The sequence below is a fragment of the Schistocerca nitens genome, chromosome 1 (assembly GCF_023898315.1).
Source record: "Schistocerca nitens isolate TAMUIC-IGC-003100 chromosome 1, iqSchNite1.1, whole genome shotgun sequence".
Classification (NCBI taxonomy): domain Eukaryota; kingdom Metazoa; phylum Arthropoda; class Insecta; order Orthoptera; family Acrididae; genus Schistocerca; species Schistocerca nitens.
This window is the reverse complement of record NC_064614.1, coordinates 738,147,988-738,165,569: the sequence shown is the minus strand read 5'-3', so window position 1 is coordinate 738,165,569 and position 17,582 is coordinate 738,147,988. Positions and strand designations below refer to the sequence as shown.

At 39.7% G+C, this 17,582-nt stretch overlaps 1 protein-coding gene across 3 annotated transcripts in view; it reads right to left on the bottom strand.

The window, feature by feature from the left end:
• Positions 1-2,029: 2,029 nt before the first annotated feature.
• LOC126260221 (protein pellino-like) overlaps positions 2,030-17,582 on the bottom strand; it is a 141,835-nt gene continuing 126,282 nt past the window's right edge. For all 3 annotated transcript variants that reach the window (XM_049957541.1, XM_049957526.1, XM_049957532.1), the window contains 2 exons: positions 17,405-17,520; positions 2,030-5,955 (listed from right to left, as the gene is read on the bottom strand). In XM_049957541.1, coding sequence (XP_049813498.1) covers positions 5,838-5,955; positions 17,405-17,520 — 234 coding nt within the window. In that variant the 3' untranslated portion in view covers positions 2,030-5,837. The remainder of the gene's footprint in view (positions 5,956-17,404; positions 17,521-17,582) is intronic.

The following is a 17,582-nucleotide window of genomic DNA, read 5'->3' as shown; positions in this document are numbered from 1 at the left end:
ACTATCTGGCATGTCTATGTTTCTGAAACCAATAAACATACACAATGAATTTTGTTTTTTGATGAACAGGAAGCTCAAAAAGCTTTTTTGCATACCTCTTCATAGGTGTTCAGTCGGCCCCCTTGAGATGCACAGCACATGTCAATGCATTATTCAAACTGTTCACACACTGCAGTGAGCACAGCACACTGCAGCTTCCACAGTCTCAGTTCATTCATTGTTGCTGGTAACGGAGGCACACGAACAGAGTCTTTTATAAATCCCCCACAAGGAATAATCATATACAGTCAAGTCCAGTGGTCTTGGACTCCAGTAACGTAAAGCTGAATCATTCGGTCCAGTGTGACCGATCCATTGCTCAGCAATCCTTTGATTTAAAAATTTCCACACTTCCAGATGCCAGTGCCCAGCCAAGCATATCAAGATATGTGCTTCAGGAAGAGAGAGAGAGAGAGAGAGAGAGAGAGAGAGAGAGAGTGTCATACACCTTTCCCAGTGAAACCGCACAAAACACATTAAATTTTTTGAGAGTCCCTCTCATGTTGTACAACTTCATGTAGTTGTTCTGTACCCCATATTCTCACATTATGATGGTTCATCATGACAATGGAATGTTGGCTCATCACTAATACACACTAAGTGTGGAAGAAAACTGTCATCCTCCACCTCGCCAAGAACGAAATAAAAGAATTCTACACATTGTTGTTTGTCACATTAACAAAGAGCTTGCAGTAGCTGAATTTTGTGTGGTTTCATGTGTAAACCTCGACGGAACACATGTCAGATGGACATCGGGGGCACGTTGAGCTCTATAGTGAACAGATTTCTGTGGACGCCTTGTAAAACAATGGCTTATGCGTTAGACCTCTCTGTCAGACATTTGGCTTTACACAAACAACCTGTTTCTCGGAACTGTTCATCCCATCATCTAATGCTCTGTGCTGTAGGAGGATCCACACGATACCTAGTACGAAAGTAATGCTGGACAGTTATTACTAACCCACATTGCGCAAAACGCACAACACAAAATGGTTTCTGTTGTTCCGAAACAATTTTTACTAGAACTGAAGGGGGTGCGCACTGCTCCTACCTAGCGGGAATGTTGTAGAACTCTTAGAGGCTGCCCTTTCTAACAATAAATTATTCACACAAATATCTCCAATAACACAACAATTATGATTTTTTTTTAAAATCAGATGATTGTTTTTGATACACCCTGCACTTCTCTGCAGGGTAAAAAGATAAAAAAGCCTTCAGTTGAAACCTTCCGAGGTATATACAGTCCATAATGGTGAACTTAGTTATATTATCATTGGTTTCTGCTAAACAAATTATATTCGGGTTTTCATTTTAACTGAAAGCATTGAAATACCTTGAAACTTACATGTCGGATTAAAAAGTTATATTTCCAACTTGTTTGTGTCAGTGGGGGACATCCAACAATACTGCACTCAACCCATCACCCCACCCTGTGCTTGGCTGGCAATTTTGAAATCTTCAATGGGAGCCCCATTTTTTATTGCAGATTTTGATTCTATGGCCAAATCTACATATGTTTTGTCTGAAGCATTTCCTTCATTTTGCCACAGATGGCGCTGTAATCTGAGGAATAGAAATAGGAACACAATCTTAATTTACTTAATTATAAATTTCTGCAAATGTGATATATAACTACTATGTAAGAACAAGATATAAATGAAGATAATTGAATGTGAATGTATGTTTTCCCGGCTATACAGCTTGTGAAGAGTTCTTGGGCTTCCAGCCGAGTGGCGGTGTCTTCAAACTGCGACGTTTCGACGAGTGACATACTCATCATCTACGCCAGAAGATCATGAGTATGTCACGTGTCGAAACGTCGCAGTCTGAAGAAACTGCCACCCAGCTGGAAGCCCGAGAACTCGTTCACCATAAGATAATTGACTTACTGACAACCTTGAAACTCATCTTGTAAATCTAATTAACATTATAATGAAGACTAGGTCATTTTTGTGTTGGGTACAGTGAGAACAAAAAATAAACACACAAATTCCTATAAAAATGAAAAATTTATTAACTCTTTGAAGACAGGGTAAATTAACAAATATAGATTACATAAATCACAGTATTAGCCTCCCAGCAATATAGTTCGTCTGGAAGATGCAGGAAAGAATATTTTATGCTACACATTATCTTTGCACTTGAGAGGAACTTTTGAAGCTGTAGTGCTCACACCTTCAACAAATAATAAGCCAGAAACTGAAACTTTGATATATATTATTCCTACATGATTACTGCGTAATTTTTCTCTCAAATGGCATTCCAGTCTCCTTTAACATTTGCATGCTCTGATTTTCAAGACAACACAGAATAATATTTAAATAGTAATTCTAGAAATAACTTGCTACATGAGTGAAGTTACTTCCTAGACCAAAGTAAGCTGCTTACTAATGATATTCACTGGATGTAAACAATGGGGCCCCTCCAGCAGACCTCTTTCACAAACATTTTTATTCCTGTTGGTTTAGAACAGCAACAGGATTTGTTAGGATGGGTGAGATTGTTTAGTTAAATTTTTTAGAGTTTTATAAGCTATTCTCCATCATTCTGAACCCATAGTTACTGTTTCCCTGCAGGGTAAAATTGAAGCCTTATCAAAGATCACTTCTAGATGTCCTTTCTGGTGGTTCCCCATCTCGTGCTTTTCTCTAATGGGAGCATATGCTAATAACACAAAATCTGCTTGCGCACACACACACACACACACACACACACACACACACACACACACACACACACACACAGAGAGAGAGAGAGAGAGAGAGAGAGAGAGAGAGAGAGAGAGAGAGAGAGAGAGAGAAATTAGTCTATTATTGGTTAACATATTGTACTTTCATAATACTTTTAAAAATATTCAATTCTGGTCACATAACCCATATTTAGGGACAGGAAAAATTCGAAATTAACAACAAACAAAAATTATTTTATTTCATAGTGACTGGACTGTGCAGACGTCGCCATCAAAAGCAGTTTGAAGAATTTCTTTGTCGGTCAAAATTCATCTTGCTGCAAGATCTTTGGCTTCTCAGGATAGCTGTTATGTTTCACATGTTTGTCCAACAGTACAGTAGTGTCCAAATATTCTTGGGCTTTCTCACTGCTTACTTTGATCTACTTCAAAGAAATAGTTTTCGAGGATGTAAAAAATGCCAAAGCATGCAGTTACTGCCAACGTATGAGCACGAAAGTTCGAAGCCGATGGTCTATATGCTCCTGATAAATCTACGTATTCTTTAAATATTTCAATAGCAGAATATAATGGGACAGAAAAGATACTGTATTAAAATACATGCAAAGTAGAAGCACAAAGGGAATAGACTCAACAATTCCAGTGTGTACGTAAGCAGCCAGCTTCGATAGCAGCAGCTTTGAAGTCATCAAGAAAAAGAAAAACCACTGAAAATATCTGGTTCAAAGGACAAACTGGAAAATGAAGATTTTCGGTAGAAAAATAACGAATTCATCATCGAAGATAAGCTGTGGTTACTGTTAGTTCAAAGCAAAATAATCAAATTGTATTTTTCAGCTTGCCATTGTACATTTCAAAAAGTACATTTCAAAAAGTACCAATTTTGTTAGCGCAGATTCAATTTAGGTATTTTTAAATTGAATGCTAACAGTGGGGTTCGTTTGAATATGGTGCTAATGACTTTCCTCATATCAAGAGAACGAGGGGAACTGTGGTACCTTCAATACAAAAACAACCAAAAAATGGGATAATGCAAGAACTAGCTGATGAGGATGTTTTAGTTTTAGCAGACAAGACCACTGAAAAAAGCGGTTATCATGTTTTTGCTGTGACAGTGAAGACTGTTGATACAGGGAACGAACAAAACCTTTTACAGCAAGTGAGTAAGTTCTTGAACAGCAAACTTTTACGCTGTGTGCTCATGACATATTGGATGTTTTGCAAGACTATAATATTCAATATGATGATGATAAACCTATTGTAAGTGACAATGCTATGTATATGAAAAAATGAGTCAATTCATTGAAAAACAATTATAGGAGACCATTTGCATCATTTTCAGTTTTGGGCACGCAAGTTGAATCTGTTGGCAGATGGTTTTCCAAGGAACTTTTGAAACTGAACTTAGTTATATTTAACTTAAAGAGCACATTCTCAAATACCAGGAAGAGAAAACATTTACATCTACAGTTTTTAAGGGAGGAGAAGAGGTATCCAAAGGCATTTCCTCTTCCAGTGTTGACAAGCTGAAACTCTTGGCTTTCCACAGCCACTCGTGTGGCAGTATATTTTGAAGACATGGTGGAATTCTTCCGCAGTGATGATATGCTAGAATTATCCAATGCTGTGCTGACCACACTCCCCTCCTATCCGCATCCTCCACTGAGAATGACACGGCAGACGGATGGTCCCGGTAGGCCACTCGTGGCCTGAAGATGGAGTGCTTTTAGGAACTGATTAGGGTAATTAACTTTCTAGTGATGATGCAAGTTCAATTGGAGGCCATGTTCATTAAGGTACATGCAAATGATATGATATGAATAAAGTCTTCAAATTATCCTGCCTCAAATGAATTACACTCATGTTAACACAGCTGTATAAAATAGCTTTGCTATTGTGCACGTGGGATTTTTTGTCAGTACACCAGCAAACTTGTGTAAAAGGTGAAGAGGTATATTCTTCAGGCAGAAATGACAGAAACATTTAAATGCACCAGACTGTATCTACAAAGCTGATGATGCTTGCAGTTACAGATCCATGTATGTGTCTGTTTTCGGTCCTAGGATTGTGTTTCAATCTTAGGACAGCAATCATGAACTATACTAATGCTGACATGCAAACAGTCTCTCATGCACACCTGGCATAGCAGCTCTTAACAATATAGAAATTCTAAAAGGATGCAAATCTCTTCAGGATCAAGCTGAACAGCAGCTTTCAGCAGGAGCTGTGAACATTGTCAAATGTCTGCAGGGAACTACTCTTAAATCCCACAATTTGCTGCAGTTGCACTGAAGGCAATTGGGATTCCATGTTTAAACAGAGATTTGGAACAGTTATTTTCACAAGATAATGAAGTACAAACAGACTGGTAGCACAATATCTCAGAAGAGAACTTGGAACTAATGGCAATGATTTCATATGAAAAACCATCCTTGGTGTACAGTTAATGTTAACTTTTCTTTGCAGATATCAATTGGTGTAATATAAATGTTTACCTTTCTGTACAATGATGTAATAAATTTGATCTTTAAATGTAATAAATACAATGTAGTCGAAATGTACAATTTCGATCTCAGCAAAAGACTAAATTACAATGAAATAAGACAAAATGAACGAACTCTAATATTTGTTGGGAAAATTTCTTTTTCTGTCCAAAAACTGAAAAAATTTGATGTTTAATATCTAACAAATATAATGTAACTGAGAGGTGTATTTTTATTTTAAACGCCGTACTGGAAACAATTAAATAAGACAAAAATCAAGATGAACTATGAAAAATACGTATCGAGGAAATAACATCGAAAATGGCAAAAAGTAGAACCGAAATTGTCCGTAAAATAAATCGAATTTTTCCAGTCCCCACCCATACGTACATCCAAGTCTCTTAAAGTAATGTGTATCAGTTTTCACTTGTCACAGACAAGAACCAATATTAGCTTGAATATATTAACTGGTTGGTATTGAACTTCTCAGAAGCTGATTCTCCAAACATAGCATGGAAACATTGTCACTTGCCAGGGGCAAGTACCACCATTAGCTTACATCATACTTATAGGACATCACAAAACTTAGAAGCAAGCTGCATATGCTCCAGCCTTTAGTCATATGCTCAGGTCATCTGCTTCAACTGCACATAACCCACAGGCTTTGCTAACGTAGCCTCACAGAAAGGGCACTTTGCCTCAAAACTACTTTTCCTATTTGGTAATTTTATACTGGACCAGTACCTAAAACATAGCAAAAACCAAAACAAATGAGTTGTCAAATTATAAATTGCTTAGAAGTAGAAATTCCACTTTGAGTCAAATATTTTATTACAGTCTCAGTCAATGTTCTACAATCAACACATTCTCACGTGCACATCAATCATACTGCCACTTAGACATACTACAGCCATAACATGCACACATCACTATTAGTGAAACGTACACTTCAGTTTACGACACATTCCATTAGCAAAATGAATAGCAATCTGTAAAGACCAAACCATGGTTGGCCTCTAACCACAAAGAAAGTACTCTAAGCACAAAAGAACATTTTAGAGCAACAAATTAAAAATTTTCACTTGCCTATACATAGCTTTTCTCTTTTAGTATACATGTGTACAGTGGTGCTGCAATTGTACAATTGTGTGTGTCTGGCTACAGCAGACTGAGCACAAATTCAATCACCACAAAAAAATATATAACACCAACTACAAAGCATTGCCTCATGCTATTTGTACACTGGATTTTCTTTTCAAAACTTTTCTACACTTGTGCTTGTCACATGAGGCTACAAAGTATACAAGCTAATCTACTGTGCTATCTATGAAGAGCACCTTGACATAGGTGACACAGCACTGATTACACACAAAGGATATAGATTTCAAAACAAGTCATCAGCTTGTACCTCACAACTAGTTAGAGGACTTTTCTCTTAAGCCTCAAGGGTCTAACCACAACTAAACCAAAGCATTACAGAGCTGTTGTACCTGTGATCTAATTGGTACATAGATCTTTCACTTTTAAAAGTTGAGAGTCTTAAAATTACATTTTTCATAAGAGCATGATAATTTTGTAACTGAATATGAGACACATGAACCTCACTAAATTTACTGTGCTACACCACTGTTTTAGGTCAAGCCAATTACAAAAGTAACAATCACGATTAAAAACAACACAGAAGCAGTTCTCTCATAAGGTATGTTCAAACCTTATTTTCCACTCCATTTTTTCTAGTCTCTGATCAGTCAGCTGTAGCTAATGTGATAATGTTTTGATACTGAGAACAGAACCAGGTAACTTAACCACAAATACTGACCACTGTACTGTGGATGGTAACAGTACAGGAATGGTAACAGAAGGTTCCTGCAAACTAAGGAACGTTCACAGGCTGCAGCAGCCCATTCACCGATCTGCTGCTATGAGCTGGCATGTGCTTGTAGCAATACAAGGGGTACCAAATTTGTCATAAAAGTCCGTAAATTACTCAACTGATAGTTTTTACAATACAGGTATTTCGTTGATTCCAAGCAAGTATCAATTCGTGATGTCATCGTCCAGACATGAGTTGACAGTAATCTGAATCCGTTTTAGCAGACTAACAGTTTCTTTCATGGGATAAAATTTTATTGATTATGAAATACAAGTTCTTGAAGTTTATTTAGAATAGGAAATGTTTAATTAGTAATTGCATGCCATAATTTATCTGTTTAATATAAAGGTGTTTTGATTTTTGTATGCATGTAAAAAGTGTGAATTTATGTGTGACTTTTACTCTTAGACACGTTACCACTTAGAGTACTAAAAGCGTGCGTGTACAGTTTGCTGACCTGTGTGGTGAATTTCATTTAATGATTTTGAGCCAAATAGAGAGAAATCCATTTTCATTTAGAGGTAACGTGTGATAGACACATCAACTTATTACAAAAAGTCGTTTAGCCCATCAGGGAAAACTGAAAGCTGCGCGCTCGATTTGAAACACGTTACACGCTAGCGCATGATGGGGCTTTCCATTAAATCGCATATTGCAAACATGCTTGGACTTGTTGCACGAAGTTTGAAATCACTTTTTGAGACAAATACTGATTTTTGATAAAAACGAACCAAACATTTATTCAAAATATTGAGGTTAAGTTTTAATTAGGACACATATCACCTTGTTGATCATGTTGCTTAGCAACACTGTAATGCAAATCAATTCATTCATTAGAACAATTTACGGCGTAATAAGTCCCATTACACATACAAACTGTTACACAGAATTTGCTGATTGACTGGGAGTATAAAAGTGTTCTTTTCCGGAAATGCCAATAAACCAGCAGTTTCAAAAGTTAAATTACCAACTGTTGTGTAACTTAATTGATATCGCATTTCACTGACAAACACTATTCTTAGTGATAAACAAACATTAATTGCAAGTAGATTTTGAATACTCACCAACACTGCCAAGCAGCACTTCACATCACAACCAGTAATAAATGCCAATATAACTGAATGGGTATGACTTCATTGAAACAGAGCAATCAGCTTATAATTCTAGGATAAACTGTACCAGGTGAAATTATTTCACCTTAACTGTACAGATTATTAATCGGAAATGAATTCACCCACAACAGACTGTCCCACACCACTACTAAACTTTTACCATGACTCATCAAAACATATCTCACGAAGCCGGGATCAAGAAGCAAGGAAAAAAAAGAGACATCAGTATACGCTCACGCCACAGCCATGAGCAACTGGCCGGCTTTCGGCGACTAATGAAGGGGGTAAGGGGACGGGAGGGAGGAATCTGAACAAGTTAGCTCTGCAATGAGAAACTGCTTTCACCAAGTCTATTGTATGGCCACAAATGTTAATGCTCCAGAGATTTCAAATTAAGAATGTGGGGCTGCTAGGTACAAAACATGATTTTTCTCACAACTGATGCTGCCTTATGACAAACAATGTTTTTGGGTGACGTTTAAATTGACACCAACTCGTATTTTGTGACTGTTTTATTCACATGTTAAACATAAAAACAATGTATGCCAATGATAACAACTTTGCTTTTCATTAAAGGATCAATGTTGGTACCACTTTCTGAGCACAGCTAATATGAAGACAACCTTATAAGTTGAAGACAGTCAGCCAGCTTATGTGTGCAGATTTCATTCTCTTAATGGTGGAAAAAAGTTGCTTGTACTAGTATGTAGGTCCAAATATCAACTAACTGTAGCTATAAATTTGCCACATCAAGGAAATTTATGAAGGGGAAAGCTTTTACACAAGTCTATGAGATTTATTTTATTATGAAACTTATCATACAGCTGCATGTCACAATGCAGGTCTAGAACGAACTATTCTTCACTTTAAGCACTGCGTCTTAAGTGTACATGCTTGCATCTAAGGCTTTAGTGAACCTGGTACATGGTCATTCCTCTGAAGACAGTGAAGTATTTGCATTGGCCACTTGCATTCTCCTAGGCACCTCATGGACAGGCCTGGCCTATAGGAAGGTAAGATCATTAGGGATTGAGCATGAGTAACTTTAAACAGGATATCCAGATACGGATTTGAGCCACATCATCTCTGAATCCAAGATCAGCCATAGATTAACCAGAGTAGGTTTACCTGACACACACTGGAAGAGACTTCGTACAGTAATGAGTGGCACTGCAACACACTATTCCACTTTCTGGACTATATCTTTGGTAGTTGTGGTGATTCCAGAACAGCAGTTATTGTGCATTTCTGTGTCTGAAGTATCCTCAGTTAATCAAATTTTTACAGTTATGGTGGAACAGTTTGCAAAATTCAAGAATTAACTTCATGACTCCTCACCACTCTCACTAATTATGCAACAGGCTTCAGCTCTCACTGCTTGAACTGCTGCTCCTGAAAGTTCACATCAGGATCGATCCCTTAGTTATTACAGAGTGACACCGTTCAGTTCACTCAGTGGCACACTGTCACACTGGTCTTAAAAATGATGTGGGATGGTGATAATGCTTTCTCTCTTCTCCTCCCTTCAGATCAGCAACCAACAGAAATGTAGTAACCTTTACTTCCAGGATCTTTTGCTTCTAAATGAAGAGCAGACAGTCTCTGCCTTAAATAAGATCAATACTCAAATGACTGACACACACTTGACTGACTCATGTAGCATGTCTATCTCAAATGGCAACTCTTTTGTAACGGATTAATGAATTGTCAACATTTTGACATTTGAAACTGTGCAGGGAGTAAGCAGTGAGTTCCTTAGTGCTTTTAGTGGTGTTTTAAGTTTCTCAGTAAATTACACAATTCCTGTTAATTTTATAGCTCAAGCAGCAACCCTATCTTTGAGCAATTTCACAACTCAAACTGACAGTGGAATATAGCTCAGCCTCAGGGACATTTCTAGGGTGCCTTCTATTGGAGAAATAATTACAACAGTCTCCACATACATTTAAGTTCTTTTAGCTGTGTAACAATGAAATGTGCATTTTCAAAATTTCACACAAGAATTCAAAGCACTTCCAATTCCCTCCTGATCCTTCAGACGTAAAATGGCGACAATTTAAAAAACAGTGTTTCTCAAAGAAGTGGCCTTAGTAAACACGTGAATACAAAACTAATTTCCTGCTGGTTTAAGTATTTAAGGCCAATCATTATCATTGGTATGTCCACCCCACCTAATAGCACAAAAATTGAGATCGAAAGTTCCATTTTGATCATATAATGAAAAAATCTACAGTGTGTGTTGTGCACGACCATTACACATACAATAGGATATAGAATGTGTCAGAAAGATTGTTCTTGACTGGCTATTTAGCCTTAACTGTCAGCATTTGTATCGTTTAGGAATTCAGACAGTTAAATGAAGATCCTTTATCTTAATATACTAATACACGCTACCATGCCCTCCAATGGTGGTCAAGTATGCCCAAGCTTGTGACTGTATAGTGCTGACACGCTGACGAGCCACACATTGAGAATCTTGATTCACCAATCCATAATGCAATCACTGTTAGTCTAAATACAACAAGGCACTCAAAAGTTAAAATCAAGGGTGACACTATGGGCACATATTACAATGAATGTTGGAACCATCTACATCAGTGATGAAATCTTACAAGTCTTAAAAGAATTTAAACCAACTTCACAATTCATGCTTAAAAGCAAGGGAAAGAAATAGATTTTTTACACAAAATACCAGACTTTTAGCAAAGTATAATACCACTGTAGTTTGCTATGCGCGCCAGTGCACAAGCGTGCGCACACACACACACAAAAAGACTATTTTCAAAACTAATAACATTCCACATATTTCGCAATTGTAGCTTAATATGCATTACATTCAATAATTGGTTAAGATATTCTTATTACTGGGTACTGGTCCATGAATTGTGAATATGATGTTCTGTGTTGATGTGAAATATCCTTGCTTCTTTACAGTTCTTATTCACCCGAATGTGTGTGAAGCCGCAAGCTGACTGTTCACAAACAACTTAAACTTAACCATTGATTAATGTTTTAATGAATTATTTAAGATGCATATACTATCTGCAAACTTTTTAATACGCTCTCTCACTCCTTCACTTGGATTGTCAAATGCAAAAACTCGCACCAGGTTTCGAAGGAGGAGTCAATGTACAATTTAAATGCTTTATTAGTTTGCTGGTTAAAAAATATCTTGATATTCATGCAAGTGGTTCTCTTTTCTCCAAAGGTCTCTTTAATTTTCCTGTAGGCAGTATCTATCTTACCCTAGTGATATGCACCTCTACATCCTTACATTTGTCCTCTAGCCAATCCTGCTTAGCCATTTTGCACTTCTACATCTACATACATACTCCGCAATCCACCCTACGGTGCGTGGCGGAGGGTACCTTGTACCACAACTAGCATCTTCTCTCCCTGTTCCACTCCCAAACAGAACGAGGGAAAAATGATTGCCTATATGCCTCTGTATGAGCCCTAATCTGTCTTATCTTTGTGGTCTTTCCGCAAAATACAAGTTTGCGGCAGTAAAATTGTACTGCAGTCAGCCTCAAATGCTGGTTCTCTAAATTTCCTCAGTAGTGATTCACGAAAAGAACGCCTCCTTTCCTCCAGAGACTCCCACCCGAGTTTCTGAAGCATTTCCGTAACACTCGCGTGATGATCAAACCTAGCAGTAACAAATCTACCAGCCTGTCTCTGAATTGCTTCTATGTCCTCCCTCAATCAGACCTGATAGGGATCCCAAACGCTCGGGCAGTACTCAAGAATAGGTTGTATGAGTGTTTTATAAGCGGTCTCCTTTACAGATGAAACACATCTTCCCAAAATTCTACCAATGAACCGAAGACTACTATCCGTCTTCCCCACAACTGCCATTACATGCTTGTCCCACTTCATATTGCTCTGCAATGTTACGCCCAAATATTTAATCGACGTGACTGTGTCAAGCGCTACACTACTAATGGAGTATTCCAACATTACGGGATTCTTTTTCCTATTCATCTGCATTAATTTACATTTATCTATATTTAGAGTTAGCTGCCATTCTTTACACCAATCACAAATCCTGTCCAAGTCATCTTATATCATCCTACAGTCACTCAACGACGACACCTTCCCGTACACCACAGCATCATCAGCAAACAGCCACACATTGCTATCCACCCTATCCAAAAGATCATTTATGTAGATAGAAAACAACAGCGGACCTACCACACTTCCCTGGGGCACTCCAGATGATACCTTCACCTCCGCTGAACACTCACCATCGAGGACAACGTACTGGGTTCTATTACTTAAGAAGTCTTTGAGCCACTCACATATTTGGGAACCAATCCCATATGCTCGTACCTTAGTTATGCTCGTACCTTAGTTAGGAGTCTGCAGTGGGGCACCGTGTCAAACGCTTTCCGGAAGTCAAGGAAAATGGCATGCGTCTGATACCCTTCCTCCATGGCTCGCAAGATATCATGTGAAAAAAGGGCGAGTTGCGTTTCGCAGGAGTGGTGCTTTCTAAAGCCGTGCTGATGCATGGACATCAACTTCTCTGTCTCAAGGAAATTCATTATATTCGAACTGAGAATATGTTCGAGAATCCTGCAACAAACTGATGTTAAGGATATTGGTCTGTAATTTTGAGGATCCGTCCTTCTACCCTTCTTATATACAGGTGTCACCTGCACTGTTTTCCAGTCACTCAGGACTTTACGTTGGGCAAGAGATTCACGATAAATGCAAGCTAACTAAGGAGCCAGTGCAGTAGAGTACTCTCTGTTAAACCGAATTGGAATCCCATCAGGAACTTGTCATTTATTTATTTTCAACCCATTCAGCTACTTCACAACCCCAGGGATGTCTATTACTATGTCCTCCATATGGGAATCTGTACTAGACTTGAACGGCGGTATGTTTGTACGATCCTCCTGTGTGAAAGATTTCTCAAACGCCAAATTTAAAATTTCAGCTTTCGTTTTGCTGTCTTCTGTTGCCAGGCCAGGCCAGCCTTCGACCCGCTTACCGATTTTACGTAAGACTAGAATTTCCTTGGGTTTTCAGCAAGATCTTTTGCTAAGGTATGACGGTGGTAGTGGTTGTATACTTCGTGCATTGCTCTTTTTACAGCAGCACGAATATCTACTAACTTTTGCCTGTCCTCATTCTCCCAATATTTCTTGTACCGCGAGTGCAACTGTATTTGCTTCCTGAGCATTCTCCAAATTGCGCTGTTAAACCACGGTGGGTCTTTTCCGTCCGTAACCCACTTTTACGGCACATACTTGTCCAATGCGTAATTTACAATGTGTTTAAAATTTGCCCATAATTCTTCCACGTCCATCGTACCGGAAGTAAATGAAGTCTATTCATTTACTAAGTGGGGTGCTAACAACTGCTTATCTGCTCTTTCTAAGAATACTCTCCTAGCCTTCTTGACCGACTTTTTAACTTTCGTAACCATAGTCGTAATGAAAACAACATGATTACTAATCCCTGTCTCAACACTGACACCGTTGATGAGGTCTGTCTGTTCGTGGCTACTGCCTCCAACTAATATAGCATGATCCGGGTACTTCTGTGATACAGAGTGTAGACTCCGTTTGAATGATTCTAGAACTATCACTGTGGAACCTGGTGGCCGGTAATAACACCCAAAAATTAACTTTATTTCACCTAGCCCTGTTAAAAATGTCCATATAACTTCACAATCACACTCTACTTTGACGTCAGTAGACAATATTTTTGTCAACTGCAATGAAGACACCACCTTCTACGGTGTCTAATCTGTCTTTCCGATACACGTTCCAACCCTCACTAAATATTTCAGAACTTCCTATCTCAGGGTTCAGCCAGGTTTCAGTCCCAAGAATAATTTGTGCGCCACATGCTTCCTGGAGGGCAGTAAATTCAGGAACTTTATTCCGAACACACTGAAAATTTACTGCTAATATCTTGATAGCTGAAGTATCTTTACACTGAGCGCGTCCTGATTTCCCTGCCTACACGTCGACTGCTGAGTGTTCATCAGGACATCTCGCTCTACTGCCTAGCCTAAAAATCCCTCATGTGCACGCCACAAGTACTCTGCTGCCCGAGTAGCCCCTTCCTTTGTGTAGTGCACCCCTGACCTTTCTAGGGGCGTCCTACAATTCCCCACCCAATAGTGCAAGTCTAGAAATCTGCAGCCAAGACCGTCACAGAGTCGACGAAGCCTCTGGTTGAGACCCTCCACTCTGCTCCAAACCAAAGGACCCCGATCCACTCTGGGAACGATGCTGCAAATAGAGAGCTCTGCTTGCACCCCTCGTGCGAGGCCAGCGGTCTTCACCAAATCCACCAGCTGCCTGTACGAACTGAGGATCACCTCAGAACCCAAGCAACAGGCATCATTGGTGCCGACGTGAGCAACTACTTGCATACGCCTGCACCCCGTATGCTCGATAGCCCCAGGCAAGGCCGCCTCCACTTCTTGGATGAGGCCCTCCCGGCAGACAAACCGAGTGCATGGTGGCATTCTTTCCAGCCCTGTACGCTATTTCCCTAAGGGGCTCCATCACCCGCCAACCATTGGAGCTCCCAATAACCAGCAAGCCTTTGCCCCCGTGTGCCTGCTCGAGCCCTGCTGAAGGAGCGGCCACCTGCCCACTGACAGGATGAACGGGTGAGGCCAGCCGGCCAGCCTCCACATTGACCCTCCACCTCGAGCAACGCGAATGCGTTGCAGTGCGCCACTCACCCTGAGGTGAGGGCGGCCCCAACGTGACGGGTACACTAGAAGCTGCCTCGGCGGCTGAGTCAGTGGACGCAGCAAGCGACACCTGGGGTGTCTCAAGCGACGCGCCAGACTCTCTGCCATCGCTGCACATCGAGGCATCAGCCTGAAGGCGGCTGACCATGGCCAACAGCATGCTCAGCTGCTCGCGAACCGCGGCCAGTTCCTCCTGCACCCGCACACATCCTATCCATTCTACTGCTAATATCTGGACGTATACAGTTGCAACAAATAAAACAGCAATATGCAACTGCACAGTTGCGTCACTAGTGCCAGATTGAGCTGAGATATATGAACAATTACTTATGAACCAAGCAATCAAATGACCACGACTACGCCACTATACAGATATCACAATGCGATCCTACCCCTGTCTTAGTACAAATGACAACCGCATACGCGATGTTACACTCTACCGTTATTAAAATTTGATACTACCTCCTTCTTAATTCGAAAATACGCAAAGATCCGAAAAATTTCGCCACGCAAGCACACATAGTCATTTGAATTAAACCTGTCACTCTGCAAGCAGATGAAACTGCACTGGCCTCTATCTGCTGCTAACTGACTCTACGAAATAAACAGAAAGCACTGGCTGTCCAAAACAAACAACTAACGACTCCGCGAATTTATACTTTACAGCTATCAATAAGCAATATAACTCCTCTCAAATACGAGAATACGCAAGGATTTTATCTAATTAAATATGCAAGCGCACAAACACCCGGAAAGAAATTAAGAATCAAACTACAAAACAAATATGAAAGCTAAATATGTGACTCCCTACTGCACTGATACTTCACCAGCGGCTGCTCAAGGCTCACTTCCTGTCGATCTCATTTTTGAGACGTTTGTATTCCTTACTGCCTGCTTCACTTACTGCATTTTTATATTTTCTCCTTTCATCAATTAAATTCAATATTTCTTCTGTTACCAAAGGATTTCTATTAGCCCTCGTCTTTTTACCTACTTCATCCTCAGCTACCTTCACCATTTCATCTCTCAAAGCTACCCATTCTTCTTCTACTGTATTTCTTTCAATTGTTCTGTCAATTGTTCCCTAATGCTCTCCCTGAAGCGCTCTACAACCTCTGGTTCTTTCAGTTTATCCAGGTCCCATCTCCTCAAATTCCTACCTTTTTACAGTTTCTTTAGTTTTAATATACAGTTCATAACCAATAGATTGTGGTCAGAGTCCGCATCTGCCCCTGGAAAAGTCTTACAATTTAAAACCTGGTTCCAGAATCTCTGTCTTACCATTATATAATCTATCTGAAACCTGTCAGTATCTCCAGGCTACTTCCATGTATACAACCTTCTTTTATAATTCTTGAACCAAGTGTTAGCTATGATTAAGTTATGCTCTGTGCAAAATTCTACCAGGCAGCTTCCTCTCTCATTCCTTAGCCCCATTCCATATTCACCTACTACGTTTCCTTCTCTTCCTTTACCTACTATCGAGTTCCAGTCACCCATGACTATTAAATTTTCATCTCCCTTCACTATCTGAATACTTTCTTTTATCTCATCATACATTTCTTCAATTTCTTCATCATCTGCAGAGCTAGTTGGCATATAAACTTGTACTACTGTAGTAGGTGTGGGCTTCGTTTCTATCTTGGCCACAATAACGCGTTCACTATGCTGTTTGTAGTAGCTTACCCGCACTCCTATTTTTTTATTCATTATTGAACCTACTCCTGCAAAACCACTATTTGATTTTGTATTTATAACCCTGTATTCACCTGACCAAAAGTCTTGTTCCTCCTGCCACCGAACTTCACTAATTCCCACTATATCTAACTTTAACCTATCCATTTCCCTTTTTAAATTTTCGAACTTACCTGCCCGATTAAGGGATCTGACATTCCACACTCCGATCCGTAGAACACCAGTTTTCTTTCTCCTGATATCGACGGCCTCTCGAGTAGCCCTGCCCGGAGATCCGAATGGAGGACTATTTTACCTCCAGAATATTTTACCCAAGAGGACATCGTCATCATTTAACCATACAGTAAAGCTGCATTCCCTCGGGAAAAATTATGGCTGTAGTTTCCCCTTGCTTTCAGCCATTCGCAGTACCAGCACAGCAAGGCCGTTTTGGTTAGTGTTACAAGGCCAGATCAGTCAATCATCCAGACTGTTGCCCCTGCAACTACTGAAAAGGCTGCTGCCCCTCTTCAGGAACCACACATTTGTCTGGCCTCTTAACAGATACCCCTCCGTTGGGGTTGCACCTACGGTACGGCTATCTGTATCGCTGAGGCACGCAAGCCTCCCCACCAATGGCAAGGTCCATGGTTCATGGGGACCATTAGGTTATAAAGTTTTAAATAGCTACTGCAACATGCGAGCATTCTTATCGGACCACTTTAAAAAAAAAATCTTATTTGTGATATAACTTGCTTTACAATAATTGCAGAAGTTAGTAATAGAGGTTGACTACATGTAAGAACTTACTCAACAGTTTTCTTGTTTGCTATGTGCCCACAAGGATTGAAGGCGTACTGCAAAGGTCCTCTGTCTACATAAAAGGCTGCTTCAATGCCTAGGGACAGTCTTGCTGTTGGCCCATACTGCAAAGAAAGTGCAATAACATTTCTAAATTTTAACACACATAACATCCACAAAATTGTCG